This window comes from Coregonus clupeaformis, chromosome 32, assembly GCF_020615455.1.
Source record: "Coregonus clupeaformis isolate EN_2021a chromosome 32, ASM2061545v1, whole genome shotgun sequence".
NCBI classification, from domain to species: domain Eukaryota; kingdom Metazoa; phylum Chordata; class Actinopteri; order Salmoniformes; family Salmonidae; genus Coregonus; species Coregonus clupeaformis.
In genome coordinates, this window is record NC_059223.1 from 2082004 (window position 1) to 2100039 (window position 18036).

The window sequence follows — 18036 nt, forward strand, 5'->3', positions numbered from 1 at the left end:
TAGCAAGGGACGCTATGCCATGACTTGAGCTGAGAGACACCATGCTTTAGTCTCACTGCGCTGTCAGTTAGAGACAGAGAGCGACGCACGCAGTCCCGCATGCCATCCACTGATGACAAATGAATGAGTGTCCTTGTGGTGAGAACTCAATGCCAGTGCTCTTTCTCTGCTGCCCTGAGGCCTCTTCCTGCTGTTCTGCTGTTTCACATGAATTCTTTAACAAGCTAAGCATTATGCTCAGAGTCATTCTAGGGGGTAGCTTCTTTAACTCTGCTTTTTGAGAGGAAGGAGGAGGGAAAGGAGTTGAGATGTGCAGTGAGTGGAATGAGTACCGGACTACTCCCACATCGCTCAGAGATGAGCATCTCGGTGGTGCAAAAAGTGCTGTGACAGTGGCTGTCTGTGGACATGTCGCGCTCCAGCTATAGCAACACCGCGCCACACTCCTTCACTCCCCCCACGACAAAGTGATTACTGGCCTGCCCGTGGGTGGGATGGGTGTGCTAACTGGATTGTGTGCACCGCTTGGTCTCCACCGGCTGAAGACCAGATGTAGATTGCAGTCTGTAGGACAGGAAGAGAGCATGGTAGCATGGCAACAGGGACGTCTCTATTTGCACACAGCACCGTGACTGTCCCCACCCCAGAACAATGCTGAATTGTGGCTGTGGTGATGTCATCTTGTCACTGATCTGACAGTGTCGTAAATCTCCTTCCTTAAGGACTTCCTGTCTGTTGACTGCCATCGTCTGCGAGCAGAAGTTCCCCTTTACCACAGACCTAGGATCTATTCACCCTCGCTGATGTATCATCAAGCATTAGTGGGACAAACCACAAAACTGGCCTTGGATCAGTGTCTAAGGGCCACTTCGTCCTGCTCCTTTCTCATCCAGCTCTACACCTGTGGTTAGGTCTAGTCTGACCCAGAAGACAGATATCTCTCACACTGCAAGGCAGGAATTCAGTCAATACATGCTTGTGGGTAACGACACACAAAAGTAGTGGTTTGAGTGGTTTTAGGATGGAGTCAACCACTTCCCTTCGCTGTGAAGTGAAGAGGCTGGCTAACTGTTTCGCAAGATTCCGTGGGTCAAACCCAGGACATATGCGTCAGAGAGGAATAATTTCATGGGAGCCGCCTCCTTGTTAGTAGTCGATTCACTTGTGAGGGACTCGGCTGTTGTTCTTTACTTGAAAATACTTGCTATTTTATGTGAAATATCTTCTTGTGGCATCGAACGTTTGCCACACTGCGAACGTTTCACTCTCTGACTAACATGGGATTTGAATTGCCATGACAGTCGTGACAAAATTCCTCTGCAACTATGGGGCGGACAGAAGCGATTTTGAAGAAAGCAACACTCCTCTTTACTATCTCTACTAATGGGGGTTTCTTTAGGGATTTTGGAACAGAAATCTCAAAGTTAAAGGAAAACTCCACCCAAAAACTATCGTTTGGTATTTGTTTCATTGGTACATTGTTGACATAGTCCCAAAATGTTTTGCTTCTCAGCAATCAAGTTTTCAAGATATGTGCCTTTCAAAATACAGAAATCATCCATGTATGATGCATTTTGCATCATATGATGCTGCGTTCTGTGTCATATGATGCAAAATGCATCATACTGAGATTATTTTTGTATTTTGAAAGTTGATTACTGAGAAGCAAAACATTTTGGGACTATGTCAACAATGGACTAATGAAACAAATACCAAAAGATAGTTTTTGGGTGGAGTTTTCCTTTAATTCTCTAATGTGATATGATCATTTTGTGTTTTTCCCTAAATGTAAAATAATCTAATTATGTTCAGAGGCATAATGCTGATCTCAGCTATTAACCATGAATGCCCACTAACCTGTCAACTAAACAGCTGCCCTTCTGCTCACGTTGACCAGCATATAACCAGAAAAACACCATGTCAGCACATTGAACATGATAGAACAGCAGCTAACTGGTGCCTTCAATGCAGCCCAGTGCTGGTGTTGCAAAAACTCCTTTCTGAACTTCCCTCCTTATTATCTCTCTGTTTCTTCTCCATCAGATGTCATGGCGTCCGACATACCGAAGCTCCAAGTTTCGAAACGTCTACGGCAAAGTGGCCAACCGGGAGCACTGCTTTGACGGCATTCCAATCACCAAGAACGTCCATGACAACCACTTCTGTGCCGTCAATGCCAAGTTCCTGGCCATCGTCACGGAGAGTGCCGGTGGAGGGTCCTTTATCGTTCTCCCTGTCTCCCAGGTAACCATGGCAGCAGGCCAACAGTCAGGCATTAAGTTCTCTGGGCTGCATATCTCTCTGAAACATCTACTCTGAGAATGATTTGAATTCATGCACTTTAGCTTGTCCTTTTCTCAAAGTCAAAGCACTTTACATTGTTTCACCCCTTCCACCACCAATGTGTAGCACCCACTTGGGTGGTGCCACGGCAGCCATTTTACGCAATAATAATTACCACTCATGCGGTGAGGTGTGATTGACTCCTAATACAACCCTGTAAAGACCAGTGCCAACCTTAACCCTAAGCCCGTAAAGATCAGTGCCAACCTTAACCCAGTAAAGACCATTGCCAACCCCATACTCCTCAACGAGATACCAAATCCAACAATGTAGCTAACAATGGTATGCAAGACTTGCACTTAAATACCCTGAAGGACATTATTGTAATAAAATGTGTAGCTTTCAAAGACCTTAAAAGTATGTACTGTGGTGGGAAAATGTTGATTTTACCTGAAGATGAGTCTGGTTTTCATTAATGATTCCAATGATTACTGGAAAGACATTTGGATGACTTATGACATTTACATTTTACTGTTCTACAAAGCAAGAGCTTTGAACACTCACCCTTAGGCTTAACGTGGAGTTATGATAATACTGTATTGTGTGATTGTATATACAGTATTTACTACTTATACAATGGGTGGGTCTAATCCTGGATGCTGATTGGTTAAAACCGCATTCCAGCCGGTGTCTATTCCACAAGTTGCCAACGGCTAAATCTATGATGTTGAAATGCCTTTTTACTCTGTTCCATCTGACTGTGCAATCCACTGTCTCATCAGCTCAGCCAGGCAATTTATATAGTAGAGCTACACTGTAAAAAATATCTAAATATTATCTCACATTTCTTTAAGACTAGCATTTGGTTTTCAACAGCGGAGATTTGTAATACATTTACATTTTAGTCATTTAGCAGACACTCTTATCCAGAGCGACTTACAGTTAGTGAATAATGTTTATTTATTTTTTATTTATTTTTTATATACTGGCCCCCCGTGGGAATCAAACCCACAACCCTGGCGTTGCAAACGCCATGTTCTATCAACTGAGCTACATCCCTGCCGGCCATTCCCTCCCCTACCCCGGACGACACTGGGCCAATTGTGCGCCGCCCATGAGTCTCCCGGTCGCGGCCGGCTGCGACAGAGCCTGGATTCGAACCAGGATCTCTAGTGGCACAGTTAGCACTGCGATGCAGTGCCTTAGACCACTGCGCCACTCAGGAGACTATGTCTCTCCGACAATGTCTCTCCGACATTTGCAACATTGTTTCAATATTGAAATTCAAAATTGAAATTCAATCTCCAGCTGTCCTATGGTAATGAACGTGTCGGGAGTCTGGACGATACAGACAGGCTGGCAGCTTTTCTCAGCCAGTCGAAATCATGAATCAGCATAATTCTCATGGATATGTACGAAGAAATGTCAATAGAAAAACTCAAAAATGCAGCTAATTTGCTGTAAATCCAGCTTCAGTTTGAAGTGATTGTGTTAGCTGTGTTGTTGGCTATCTCTTCTGAACAGTGGCCTGGCGAGAGAGCAAATGTTCTATGCCAGGCGAAATCTCACATCATTAGCTCATTGTAATGGATGTATCCCAAAAAGAATCACAAGAAAACAGCTTAAACAAATGCAAATGCAGCAACTTTGTTGTTATGCTGGCTACACTGTTTGATGTGACTGTGTTAGCCAAAGTTGGCTAGCTAGCAAGCAAGGGATAAGAACATTGCCAGCCATTTAGCACGAACGTCCATAGATTTAGAACAAAAAGACTTAACTACTGGGTCGCGTCTCTGGCACCCGAACCGAAAGAACGAACGACCAGCCGGCTTGGGTAACAACCCTAGATTTGTGTCGGGGCTATATCTCGTGGAATGATGAAATAGTATGAATAAATTAATCAAAGTTAATTTTTTTATGAAAATATGTCAATCATTATTTGAATATGTTGGTAAGCCGTTGTATAAAAGTGATAATGCCCTCAAAGCCGGTGTTTGGAGGATATATTGGCACGGTTTGGCGGTCCTCGACATAATCTCGGGCCTAACAACACCTGTGCCAACTACTATTTACTGAGTCCTGTCTCTTTAAGACTGACCTTGACAAGATACTTCCACTGCTTCTGGCTGCAAAGCCTTTTTTCCTGAGCGCAGGCCAAATCAAACTGTTACCAGAGGGCAGTGCACATCTAAGTTCAGGCCTTGATATGGTAGTTGAGCAAAATGCTGTTATCCAAAGCAACTTTCTGTAAACATATAGTATATGTTCCATGAGTGACTCAAACCCCAGCTTTGGTGTGGCAAGCACTATGCTCCAATCAACTAAAGCAGTTACATTTTAAATGTCCCCCCCATTGATGTTTAATTTTAAGTAGTGGCATAGAGTCCAGGGTACAAGAAGGAGATCTGCAGCTGGTACAGGGTGTAAAAATACATCTTTGCGGAACCAATATTCTAATTAGGAAAAGCAGTTATAGGAATGAAAAGGGTGGGGCACACACTATAATGGAAAAACCACTGTGGGGAATTTTCTGCTGTAGTATATTACAGCTATAAATTGAACGGGCGAGAAGAAGGCGTAAATACTGTACATCAGTTTCTGCATTTGGACCACGTGAAATATGGTGAAATATGAAAGCCACTCAATTCAAATGTTGCAGATATACACTACCGTTCAAAAGTTTGGGGTCACTTAGAAATGTCCTTGTTTTCGAAAGAAAAGCAATTTTTTTGTCCATTAAAATAACATCAAATTGATCAGAAATACAGTTACCTTATTAATACCATATTGGCAGTTATGAGGGATTTCTCATTGCCGTGAGTTGTCTTGGCACTTCCATGAACGATGGTCTTTGAGGGGACAAGCTGTGAGCAATACCGCTCTCCTCCTAGATCTTCCATCCTTTATTGACATGGTCCCTCTCTTTCCACCTCATGCCCAGTTATACTACATTACCCAGCATGCCCCACTCTGTCCCTGTCATGGTCCCAAAGCATTTTACAGCTTTCACTTGGATCAGGCATCAATGGCTCTTTTGTCATGGGCATCCAGAGTCATTCAGCTTACTGTATTGCAATTCATCTGGCCGAGCTCATGGCTTTTATCCGTTCGATTGCCTCATAATTGGCTCATGTGTTTTGGTGTAAGACTTTGGCTCCTTTCCCAGGCTTCTTGGGCTACTTTCTTAGGCCTCGTCTAAGGAGCTTTCTGCTCCTCTGATTGCAAAATCTTCAACACATATTTTTAACCCTATATTTGTTTCTGGAACCATCCACAGGGTCTGGAAGGTGGCTCATATGCTCCTCCTTCACAGAAGTGCTGACCCATGTGACCTAAATAATAATCTGCCCATTTCCAAACTCTCTTGCCTAGCAAAATTCTAGAATCCTTAGTAAATACTCAACTTATATCCCTTTTTATCTATGAATTGTATTCTAAATATAGACCAGTCAGGTTTCAAACCAGGTCATACTACTATCTCTGCTACTTTTTTGGTTTTAAAGGATGTTCTTAATTGTTTGGATAAGAAGAAACACGGTGCGGTCCTTTTCATTGACCTGTCTAAAGCCTTCAACACTGTGGATCACTCACTACTTATTCAGAGGCTTTCATCAATTGGCCTGGACCAGGCTGCATCTAGCTGGTTTGAAACTATTTTAAAGGACAGAAACACAGTGTGTGTTTACTGATGGTTTAAATCAGGTTTTCTGGACATAACAAAGGGTGTCCCACAGGGATCAATTCTTGATCCTGTTCTTTTCACTATTTACATTAACAATATTGGTTTATCTGGAGAAAATCACTTTCACCTGTATGCAGATGACACTGTGGTGTATGCTATTGCCCCCACAGCTGACCAGGCTCTATCAGAGCTTCAATTTGTCTTTATTGCTCTGCATAAAGCTTTTGTTGTTACTTAATGCAGGTAAAACCAAGTATATGTTATTTTCCAAATCACGTAAGAATCTATTTGATGATTTATGCATACCTACTTTGGATGGTGCCCTCATTGATCGTGTCCACACTTATAAATATCTGGGCATCTGAATTTACGAAAAGCTACTGTATCTTTTAAAAAGCATGTTGATGAGTTAGTTAAGAAATGCATAATTAAAACAGGCTTCTTCTATAGGAACAGGTCCTGTCTTTTGTTAAATAGCAGAAAGCAAATCATTGAGTCAGCATTCATTCCGATTATTGACTATGGCGATATCGTCTATATGAATGCAGCGGCCACTGTATTGAAGCCATTGGATGCAGTTTATCTTAGTGCATTGCGCTGTATTACAGGCGATAGGTTCAGTACACATGATTGCATTCTGTATCAGAAAGTAGGCTGTCCTTCCTTGAAGTCTTGTAGATCGATGCATTGCACTCTTTTTGTCTATAAAACCCTCTTGCATAAATGTCCGCTGTACCTTACCTCAGTGTTAATCTTCAGACGTATAAGTTACCAGACCCGGACTCAGGGATGGCTAACCCTGGAGATCAATCTCCACTGAGTTAGGTAAACCTGCTTTTTGGTTTTTTTGCGCCTCTCATGTGCAATGATCTCCAAATGTTGGTGGAGTTGGTGCCTCTAGGGCAATTCAGACAGATGTTACAGGGCCTTTTACTGAAGAATGCGTTTGTTTCATATGATTGTGTTTTGCTTGTCGTGTTGTGTGTAGTTGATGTGTACAGTATATAGATATGTATAGTGCAATTGTTGTTTATTGATGTGTTTGCAGGGCTCATCAATAAAGATTACATTAAATACAATTAAAAGAGGGGGTGAATAGACATCATTTTTATTTTAGTGCGGATCTAATTACCAGCGTTTCTGCTGAGTTGACGAGTATAGAATTAGCATTAGCCATTTACTTCACGATGGTTGAAGATGACAGCTCCTCCAGGACAACCATTGGTTCACGCTAAGTGTTTTTTGACATGAGACATATACAGGTACAACCACATAAAGTAGAACCTGTACAGAGCATTATGGGTACTGTAGTACATCCTGCTACACAACCTGAAATACTAGTTGATTAATGGTCTACAAGCTAATGGACTACAGCTAAAGGACTACAGCTAAAGGACTACAACTAAAGGACTACAGCTAAAGAGTTACAGATAAAGGACTACAGCTAAAGGACTACAACTAAAGGACTACAGCTAAAGGACTACAGCTAATGGACTACAGCTAAAGGACTACAGCTAATGGACTACAGCTAAAGGACTACAGCTAAAGGACTACAGCTAAAGGACTACAGCTAAAGGACTACAGCTAATGGACTACAGCTAAAGGACTACAGCTAATGGACTACAGCTAAAGGACTACAACTAAAGGACTACAGCTAAAGAGTTACAGATAAATGACTACAGCTAAAGAACTACAACTAAAGGACTACAGCTAAATAGCTACAGATAAAGGACTATAGCTAAAGGACTACAGCTAAAGGACTACAGCTAAAGGACTACAGCTAATGGACTACAGCTAAAGGACTACAGCTAATGGACTACAGCTAAAGGACTACAACTAAAGGACTACAGCTAAAGAGTTACAGATAAAGGACTACAGCTAAAGAACTACAACTAAAGGACTACAGCTAAATAGCTACAGATAAAGGACTACAGCTAAAGGACTACAGCTAAAGGACTACAGCTAAAGGACTACAGCTAATGGACTACAGCTAAAGGACTACAGCTAATGGACTACAGCTAAAGGACTACAGCTAAATAGCTACAGATAAAGGACTACAGCTAAAGGACTACAGCTAAAGAACTACAGCTAAAGGACTACAGCTAAAGGACTACAGCTAAAGGACTACAGCTAAAGGACTACAGCTAAATAGCTACAGCTAATGGACTACAGCTAAAGGACTACAGCTAAAGGACTACAGCTAAAGGACTACAGCTAATGGACTACAGCTAAAGGACTACAGCTAATGGACTACAGCTAAAGGACTACAGCTAATGGACTACAGGCTAACGGTTAATCTGGCTATAAAGAAAAAAGAAAATAACCACCTGTTTGATACACAATCCCTTCACAACACCTGTTATGGTTGTAATAACTTTCGTTGGCTGTTATTCATTGGCTTACAAATCTGGTGTTGATTTGAGTCAATGAATATGTTCACAGCATTACACACAGACACACAGGAATAATACTGTGTGCATCACCCGAACTCTGCCGTGCTTTATGAAATACTATAGATTATATGACAGTAGGGCTGGAGTAGTGGAATGGGAATAGCATACAGTGGCTTTGACTCTCGTACAGTGAAGAAGGGAAAAAAAACATGAATAGAAGAAGTATGGGATGCAAAATGATGTCACCAGTCACAGTTTAACCATCGGAAAATCCACCCCCACTGCCATGCTGGGTAGATGCAGTCATTGTGGAGAGAGATATCCCACTGTGCACAGACATAATTTCAACGTCTAGTTTTGATTTACATTTGGTTGAGTTGTGTAACCTTCAGGTGAAACTGAGATATTGACCTTACAAATATTATGTAACCTTCAGGTGAAAATGTGGTATTGGTCCTACAGATATTAATTCAAATCAAATTGTATTTGTCACATGGGCCAAATACAACAGGTGTTGACCTTACCGTGAAATGCTTACTTACAAGCCCTTAACCAACAATGCAGATTTAAGAAAAAATGGTTACTATGTTTATTAAATCAACTAAAAAATCAACTAAAGTTAAAAAAGTAACACAATAAAATAACAATAACGAGGCTATATACAGGGGGTACCGGTACCGAGTCAATGTGCGGGAGTTCAGGTTAGTCAAGGTAATTGAGGTAATTTGTACATGTAGGTAAGGGTTAAGTGACTATGCATAGATAATAAACAGCGAGTAGCAGCAGTGTAAAAACATCAAGGAAATACATCTTATCAATGGCTACAATAAAATCGGCATATTTTCATTTGTAAAAAGTGGTTCTGGAAGTTTCCCGGAAGAAGGATTACAGTAAACTACTGATCACGTTGAGGTCCCTCCATTTATCTTCTTGGAAATGGAATAGTCAGAGTGGTCATTTGATTAATTGTTCAGCAGTCTTATGGCTTGGGGGTAGAAGCTGTTAAGGAGCCTTTTGGACCTAGACTTGGTGCTCTGGTACCGCTTGCCATGCGGTAGCAGAGAGAACAGTCTATGACATGGGTGACTGGAGTCTTTGACAATTTTTTGGGCCTTCCTCTGACACCGCCTAGTATATAGGTCCTGGATGGCAGGAAGCTTGGCCCCAGTGATGTACTGGGCCGTACGCACTACCCTCTGTAGCGTCTTACAGTCGGATGCCGAGCAGTTCCCATACCAGGCGGTGAAGCAACCGGTCAGGATGCTCTCGATGGTGCAGCTGTAGAACTTTTTGAGGATCTGAGGACCCATGCCAAATCCTTTCAGTCTCCTGAGGGGAAATAGGCATTGTCGTGCCCTCTTCACGACGGTCTTGGTGTGTTTGGACCATGATAGTTTGTTGGTGATGTGGACACGAAGGAACTTGAAGCTCTCAACCCGCTCCACTACAGCCCCGTCGATGTGAATGGGGCGTGTTCGGCCCTCCTTTTCCTGTAGTTCACGATTAGCTCCTTTGTCTTGCTCACGTTTAGGGAGAGGTTGTTGTCCTGGTACCACACTGCCAGGTCTTTGACCTCCTCCCTGTAGGCGGTCTCATCGTTGTCGGTGATCAGGCCTACCACCGTTGTGTCATCAGCAAACGTAATGATGGTGTTGGAGTCGTGCTTGGCCACGCAGTCGTGGGTGAACAGGGAGTACAGGATGGGACTAGGCACGCACCCCTGAGGGGCCCCAGTGTTGAGGATCAGCGTGGCAGATGTGTTGTTGCCTATCCTTACCACCTGAGGGCAGCCCGTCAGGATCCAGTTGCAGAGGGAGGTGTTTAGTCCCAGGGTGCTTAGCTTAGTGATGATCTTTGTGGGCACTATGGTGTTGAACACTGAGCTGTAGTCAATGAACAGCGTAGGTGTTCCTTTTTTCCAGGTGGGAAAGGGCAGTGTGGAGTGCAATTGAGATTGCGTCATCTGTGGATCTGTTGGGGCGGTATGCGAGTTATGTAACCTTCAGGTGAAACTGAGGTATTGGTCCCACAGATATGATGTAACCTTCAGGTGAAACTGAGGTATTGATCCTTGGCCAGCACATCTGTGTCACTACGAGTCCTCTCTCTCTCTCTCTCTCTCTCTCTCTCTCTCTCTCTCTCTCTCTCTCTCTCTCTCTCTCTCTCTCTCTCTCTCTCTCTCTCTCTCTCTCTCTCTCTCTCGCCTTGAGCGAACATCCCTTTTCATAGTAACAGAGTTCAACAACTCTTGGCTTCCTTATGATGTAAACATGTATAAATAGAATGTACTTATCAAGTGTTGGGGTGTTTGTTTTGCACACCAAGCAGTGTGTGTGTGTGTGTGTGTGTGTGTGTGTGTGTCGTGCATTTGTGTCTTCTCCCTATCAGTGTGTTGAGTTGCTGTGTGTCTAAGTGTGAACGCAGCCGGGTACTCCAGCCCTGTGTTAGAGAGGCTCTGGTGAACACAGCAGGGTACTCCAGCCCTGTGTTAGAGAGTCTCTGGTGAACACAGCAGGGTACTCCAGCCCTGTGTTAGAGAGTCTCTGGTGAACACAGCAGGGTACTCCAGCCCTGTGTTAGAGAGTCTCTGGTGAACACAGCAGGGTACTCCAGCCCTGTGTTAGAGAGGCTCTGGTGAACACAGCAGGGTACTCCAGCCCTGTGTTAGAGAGGCTCTGGTGAACACAGCAGGGTACTCCAGCCCTGTGTTAGAGAGGCTCTCGGTGAACACAGCAGGGTACTCCAGCCCTGTGTTAGAGAGGCTCTGGTGAACACAGCAGGGTACTCCAGCCCTGTGTTAGAGAGGCTCTGGTGAACACAGCAGGGTACTCCAGCCCTGTGTTAGAGAGTCTCTGGTGAACACAGCAGGGTACTCCAGCCCTGTGTTAGAGAGGCTCTGGTCGAACACAGCAGGGTACTCCAGCCCTGTGTTAGAGAGCCTCTGGTGAACACAGCAGGGTACTCCAGCCCTGTGTTAGAGAGGCTCTGGTGAACACAGCAGGGTACTCCAGCCCTGTGTTAGAGAGTCTCTGGTGAACGCAGCCGGGTACTCCAGCCCTGTGTTAGAGAGGCTCTGGTGAACACAGCAGGGTACTCCAGCCCTGTGTTAGAGAGTCTCTGGTGAACACAGCAGGGTACTCCAGCCCTGTGTTAGAGAGTCTCTGGTGAACACAGCAGGGTACTCCAGCCCTGTGTTAGAGAGTCTCTGGTGAACACAGCAGGGTACTCCAGCCCTGTGTTAGAGAGGCTCTGGTGAACACAGCAGGGTACTCCAGCCCTGTGTTAGAGAGGCTCTGGTGAACACAGCAGGGTACTCCAGCCCTGTGTTAGAGAGGCTCTGGTGAACACAGCAGGGTACTCCAGCCCTGTGTTAGAGAGGCTCTGGTGAACACAGCAGGGTACTCCAGCCCTGTGTTAGAGAGTCTCTGGTGAACACAGCAGGGTACTCCAGCCCTGTGTTAGAGAGGCTCTGGTGAACACAGCAGGGTACTCCAGCCCTGTGTTAGAGAGGCTCTGGTGAACACAGCAGGGTACTCCAGCCCTGTGTTAGAGAGGCTCTGGTGATAATGTGTTGTGTGGCTGTTGCCAGATGACATCATGAGAATGTCTGTGATTGGAAGTTTTTTGTCTTTAACATTTAAAGGGAGCCAACCAGTGTACTGAATGCCAAGAGGGCCTGTTTCAACCCAAGGTCTCATTCACACCATCTCAGAGTTGTGATCCAGATTCACCCTGGCTTCTGACTCTTGCCCTCCTGTTGACCTCTATTTATTCTCAAAGACTTTGATTTACATAACCAATTTAATAATGGCAAAATCCTGTAAGACTTACACTAAGGCCCAATACGCTTCTACAAGATGATATCGTGCTTTGTTTTAATATTTTATCAGATGTGTTCTCCACTTTCCCTAAGTTAATGAGTAATGAATATTTCTGATTAAAACTGTGACATCTGAAAGTCTGTCATGTCTGTTGAGCATTGAGGACCTATGGGAAATCAAACAGTAGATGATTAATTTAGTTAATCGAAGAAACCTCTGGAAGAAAGTCTACATAAAAAAATTACACACTAATTGAGAATAGTTGGTAAAGTTTTACTGTGGGAAGCAGTCGAGATTGGACTCTTTTTCTGAAAAGCCTGGGTAGGGACTTTAGCTGTAAATCTGTTCTGCCAGGAAAAGGATACTCCAAGTTAAGGACGCTGCCCTTAGTTTTGTCTGAAAAGCTGCATGGTTTGTTGTTATGATGAATCACTCTGATCTGCTAGGCAGAGTTCACTGCAGGGTTCACCACCGAGACCACTTAAAAAAAAACACAAACACACACACACAAATACAGTATATACAGTGCATTCGGAAAGTATTCAGACCCCTTGACTTATGCATATTATGTTACGTTACAGCCTTATTTTAAAATGTATTTAAATTGTTTTTTCCCCCTCATTAATCTACACACAATGTCCCATAATGACAAAGCAAAAGCTGGTTTCTAGAAATGTTTGCAAATGTATTACAAATAAAAAACTGAAATATGACATTTACATAAGTATTCAGACCCTTTACTCAGTACTTTGCTGAAGCACCTTTGGCAGCGATCAGGTCTTTATGGTGGAGTGGCCAGACGGAAGCCACTCCTTAGTAAAAGGCACATGACAGCCCACTTGGAGTTTGCCAAAAGTCACCTAAAGACTCTCAGACCATGAGAAACAAGATTCTCTGGTCTGATGAAACCAAGATTGAACTCTTTGACCTGAATGCCAAGTGTCACGTCTGGAGAAAACCTGGCACCATCCCTACGGTGAAGCATGGTGGTGGCAGCATCATGCTCTGGGGATGTTTTTCAGCGGCAGGGACTGGGTGACAGTCAGGATCGAGGGAAAGATGAAAGGAGCAAAGTACGGAGAGATCCTTGATGAAAACCTTCTACAGAGCGCTCAGGACCTCAGACTGGGGCGAAGGTTCACCTTCCAACAGGACAACGACCCTAAGCACACAGCCAAGACAACGCAGGATTGACTTCGGGACAAGTCTCTGAATGTCCTTGAGTGGCCCAGCCAGAGCCCGGACTTGAACCCGATCGAACATCTCTGGAGAGACCTGACAATAGCTGGGCTGCGATGCTCCCCATCCAACCTAACAGAGCTTGAGAGGATCTGCAGAGAAGAATGGGAGAAACTCCACAAATACAGGTGTGCCAAGCTTGTAGCGTCATACCCAAGAAGACTCGAGGCTGTAATCTCTGCCAAAGGTGCTTCAACAAAGTACTGAGTAAAGGGCCTGAATACTTACGTAAATGTGATATTTCAGTTTTTTTATTTTTAATACATTTGCAAAAATTTCTAAAAACCTGGGGTATTGTGTGTAGATTGATGAGGGGGAAAAAACGATTGAATCCATTTTAGAATAAGGCTTTAATGTAACAAAATGTGTAAAAAGTCAAGGGGTCTGAATACTTTCCGAATGCACTGTATATATAAATATAAAAATGCACGTATGCACACACACACACACACACTACACACAGCCAGTTCCACTCAGGCATGGCCTGAAGCTCTCAGACATATGTCTCTGAGGAAATGAGAAGGAGGTCAGTGGATTGAAGTGACATCAAACATTCATGACATCATGACCAACATTGAGAGGTCTCAGCCATGATCCAGCCAAGTCTTCTAATACAGCGCCACACTGTGGACATGTAGGTACATTGCAATAACAATCCTTTGGTTGTCCCTGGTTCTTACACAAAGGAAGTGATGTTATTTCTTCAACGTGTATTTCTTGGCTGCTTTGTGTTTATGTTGATTGTGAACATTAACAGCCAAGTGTTGAGTTTGTTTGGTAATTGAAGGATCAGCAGGGATAACACCGTTACAGTATCAGTACACTTTCACCATTTGTAATTAATACCCAAAGGGTTTAGTTACACTAAGTCAACATTTCTCTGTAAGGGTGAAAGTTTAAAAAATACATTATTTATAGTCATCAAATTTTCCAATCAATTTTGTAGGGTTGTGTTAACTGTTTACAAGGCCAGTGTTATTCAGTGATGTCCTCTAACCTTGACATATTTAGGGTTGTGTTAACTGTTTACATGGCCAGTGTTACTCAGTGATGTCCTCTAACCTTGACATATTTAGGGTTGTGTTAACTGTTTACAAGGCCAGTGTTACTCAGTGATGTGCTCTAACCTTGACATATTTAGGGTTGTGTTAACTGTTTACATGGCCAGTGTTACTCAGTAATGTCCTCTAACCTTGACATATTTAGGGTTGTGTTAACTGTTTACAAGGCCAGTGTTACTCAGTGATGTGCTCTAACCTTGACATATTTAGGGTTGTGTTAACTGTTTACATGGCTAGTGTTACTCAGTGATGTGCTCTAACCTTGACATATTTAGGGTTGTGTTAACTGTTTACAAGGCTAGTGTTACTCAGTAATGTCCTCTAACATTGACATATTTAGGGTTGTGTTAACTGTTTACAAGGCTAGTGTTACTCAGTGATGTGCTCTAACCTTGACATATTTAGGGTTGTGTTAACTGTTTACAAGGCCAGTGTTACTCAGTGATGTCCTCTAACCTTGACATATTTAGGGTTGTGTTAACTGTTTACAAGGCTAGTGTTACTCAGTAATGTCCTCTAACATTGACATATTTAGGGTTGTGTTAACTGTTTACAAGGCCAGTGTTACTCAGTGATGTCCTCTAACCTTGACATATTTAGGGTTGTGTTAACTGTTTACAAGGCTAGTGTTACTCAGTAATGTCCTCTAACATTGACATATTTAGGGTTGTGTTAACTGTTTACATGGCTAGTGTTACTCAGTGATGTGCTCTAACCTTGACATATTTAGGGTTGTGTTAACTGTTTACAAGGCCAGTGTTACTCAGTGATGTCCTCTAACCTTGACATATTTAGGGTTGTGTTAACTGTTTACATGGCTAGTGTTACTCAGTGATGTGCTCTAACCTTGACATATTTAGGGTTGTGTTAACTGTTTACAAGGCCAGTGTTACTCAGTGATGTGCTCTAACCTTGACATACGTAGGGTTGTGTTAACTGTTTACAAGGCTAGTGTTACTCAGTGATGTGCTCTAACCTTGACATATTTAGGGTTGTGTTAACTGTTTACAAGGCCAGTGTTACTCAGTGATGTCCTCTAACCTTGACATATTTAGGGTTGTGTTAACTGTTTACATGGCTAGTGTTACTCAGTGATGTGCTCTAACCTTGGCCTATATGCGTGATGTCATCATTTGGAAAATACGTAGTCATGTATGTATCAATAATGGTGCCATTGAAGCCTCTTCTTTCCTCAATATATGATCAATATATGCTCAGTATGTTTGTCTGTTTGTTCTTTCATTTCAGGCCGGCCGCATCGACCCCCACCACCCCAAAGTGTGTGGCCACCAAGGCAATGTCCTGGACATCAAATGGAATCCCTTCTTTGAAAACATCATAGCTTCCTGCTCTGAAGATTCCTCTGTATGTGCACACACACACACACAGACACACACACATACACACATACACACGCACACACACAGACACACACAGACACACACACACACACACACACACACACACACAGTAAACTGCTGTTTCTGCTGCCTCATTGACTGTGCTGCTATGTTAGTTCTGCATCCCGTAGTCCTTTCACTTATTATGGGATACTCTCCTCAGTACATCACAGAGCTCCATCACTGCTGTAATCCACTTCAATCCTAATACCACAACATTGATTGTATGGTCTATTTTCCATCAAGGGTACAGCAGCTCTCTATGCTGACATTTTCAATACAAACATACAAACTGGCAATCTGATCACAAATAGGATCAGGATTACAGGAGTGTATGACTGGCTAAAGTATCAAAGGTCTAAACGCTGGGTTGACGTTGAAGTGTCAAAGGTACTCTAGCAGAGAATGAAACAGTTACTTTATTCAAATATATTTTGTGAATTTGTTTTCTAAAGATCAGGGGATTGATGCTAATTGTGTTTGTGCGTGTGTGTGTGTGTGTGTGTGTGTGTGTGTGTGTGTGTGTGTGCGTGCCTGCGTATGCCAGGTACGAGTATGGGAGATCCCCGAGGGAGGGCTGAGGCGGAATATGACAGAGGCCATGATGGAGCTGTATGGACACAGCAGGCGTGTGGGCCTCATCGAGTGGCACCCCACCAGCAGTGGCATCCTCTTCAGCGCTGGCTACGACTATAAGGTATCATCACAGATCACTGGCTACGACTGTAAGGTATCATCACAAATCACTGGCTATGAATGTAAGGTGTCATCACAGATCACTGGCTACAACTGTAAGGTATCATCACAGATCACTGGCTATGAATGTAAGGTGTCATCACAGATCACTGGCTACAACTGTAAGGTATCATCACAGATCACTGGCTATAAATGTAAGGTATCATCACAGATCACTGGCTATGAATGTAAGGTATCATCACAGATCACTGGCTACGACTATAAGGTATCATCACAGATCACTGGCTACAACTGTAAGGTATCATCACAGATCACTGGCTACAACTGTAAGGTATCATCACAGATCACTGGCTACGACTGTAAGGTATCATCACAGATCACTGGCTATGAATGTAAGGTATCATCACAGATCACTGGCTACGACTATAAGGTATCATCACAGATCACTGGCTGCGACTATAAGGTATCATCACAGATCACTGGCTGCGACTATAAGGTATCATCACAGATCACTGGCTGCGACTATAAGGTATCATCACAGATCACTGGCTGCGACTATAAGGTATCATCACAGATCATTGGCTGTGACTACAAGGTATCATCACAGATCACTACTAGGACTATAAGGTATCATCACAGATCATCAGTTAGACTATAAGGTATCATCACAGATCACTACTAGGACTATAAGGTATCATTACAGATTACTGGCTGCGACTATAAGGTATCATCACAGATCACTGGCTGCGACTACAAGGTATCATTACATATCACTACTAGGACTATAAGGTATCATCCCATATCACTAGCTAGGACTATAAGGTATCATCACAGATCACTGCTAGGACTATAAGGTATCATTCCAGATCACTAGCTAGACTATAAGGTATCATCCCAGATCACTAGCTAGACTATAAGGTATCATCCCAGATTACTACTAGGACTATAAGGTATCATCCCAGATCACTGCTAGGACTATAAGGTATCACTACAGATCACTGCTAGGACTATAAGGTATCATCCCAGATCCCTAGCTAGGACTATAAGGTATCATTACAGATCACTGCTAGGACTATAAGGTATCATCCCAGATCACTACTAGGACTATAAGGTATCATCCCAGATCACTGCTAGGACTATAAGATATCATCCCAGATCACTAGCTAGGACTATAAGGTATCATTACAGATCACTGCTAGGACTATAAGGTATCATCCCAGATCACTAGCTAGACTGTAAGGTATCATCACAGATCACTAGCTAGACTATAAGGTATCATCCCAGATCACTAGCTAGACTGTAAGGTATCATTACAGATCACTGCTAGGACTATAAGGTATCATCCCAGATCACTAGCTAGACTATAAGGTATCATCACATATCACTAGCTAGACTATAAGGTATCATCCCAGATCGCTAGCTAGACTGTAAGGTATCATCTCAGATCACTACTAGGACTAT

General features: G+C 43.1%; 1 protein-coding gene across 4 annotated transcripts in view; it reads left to right on the forward strand.

Annotated features, from left to right (window-relative positions):
• Positions 1 to 18036, forward strand: part of LOC121548169 (coronin-2B) — a 76593-nt gene that overhangs the window by 42635 nt on the left and 15922 nt on the right. For 3 of the 4 annotated variants that reach the window (XM_041859521.2, XM_041859518.2, XM_041859519.2), the window contains exons 2-4: positions 2044 to 2244; positions 15728 to 15844; positions 16427 to 16576. In XM_041859521.2, coding sequence (XP_041715455.1) covers positions 2044 to 2244; positions 15728 to 15844; positions 16427 to 16576 — 468 coding nt within the window. The remainder of the gene's footprint in view (positions 1 to 2043; positions 2245 to 15727; positions 15845 to 16426; positions 16577 to 18036) is intronic. The other variant, XM_041859522.2, reaches the window with a different exon arrangement.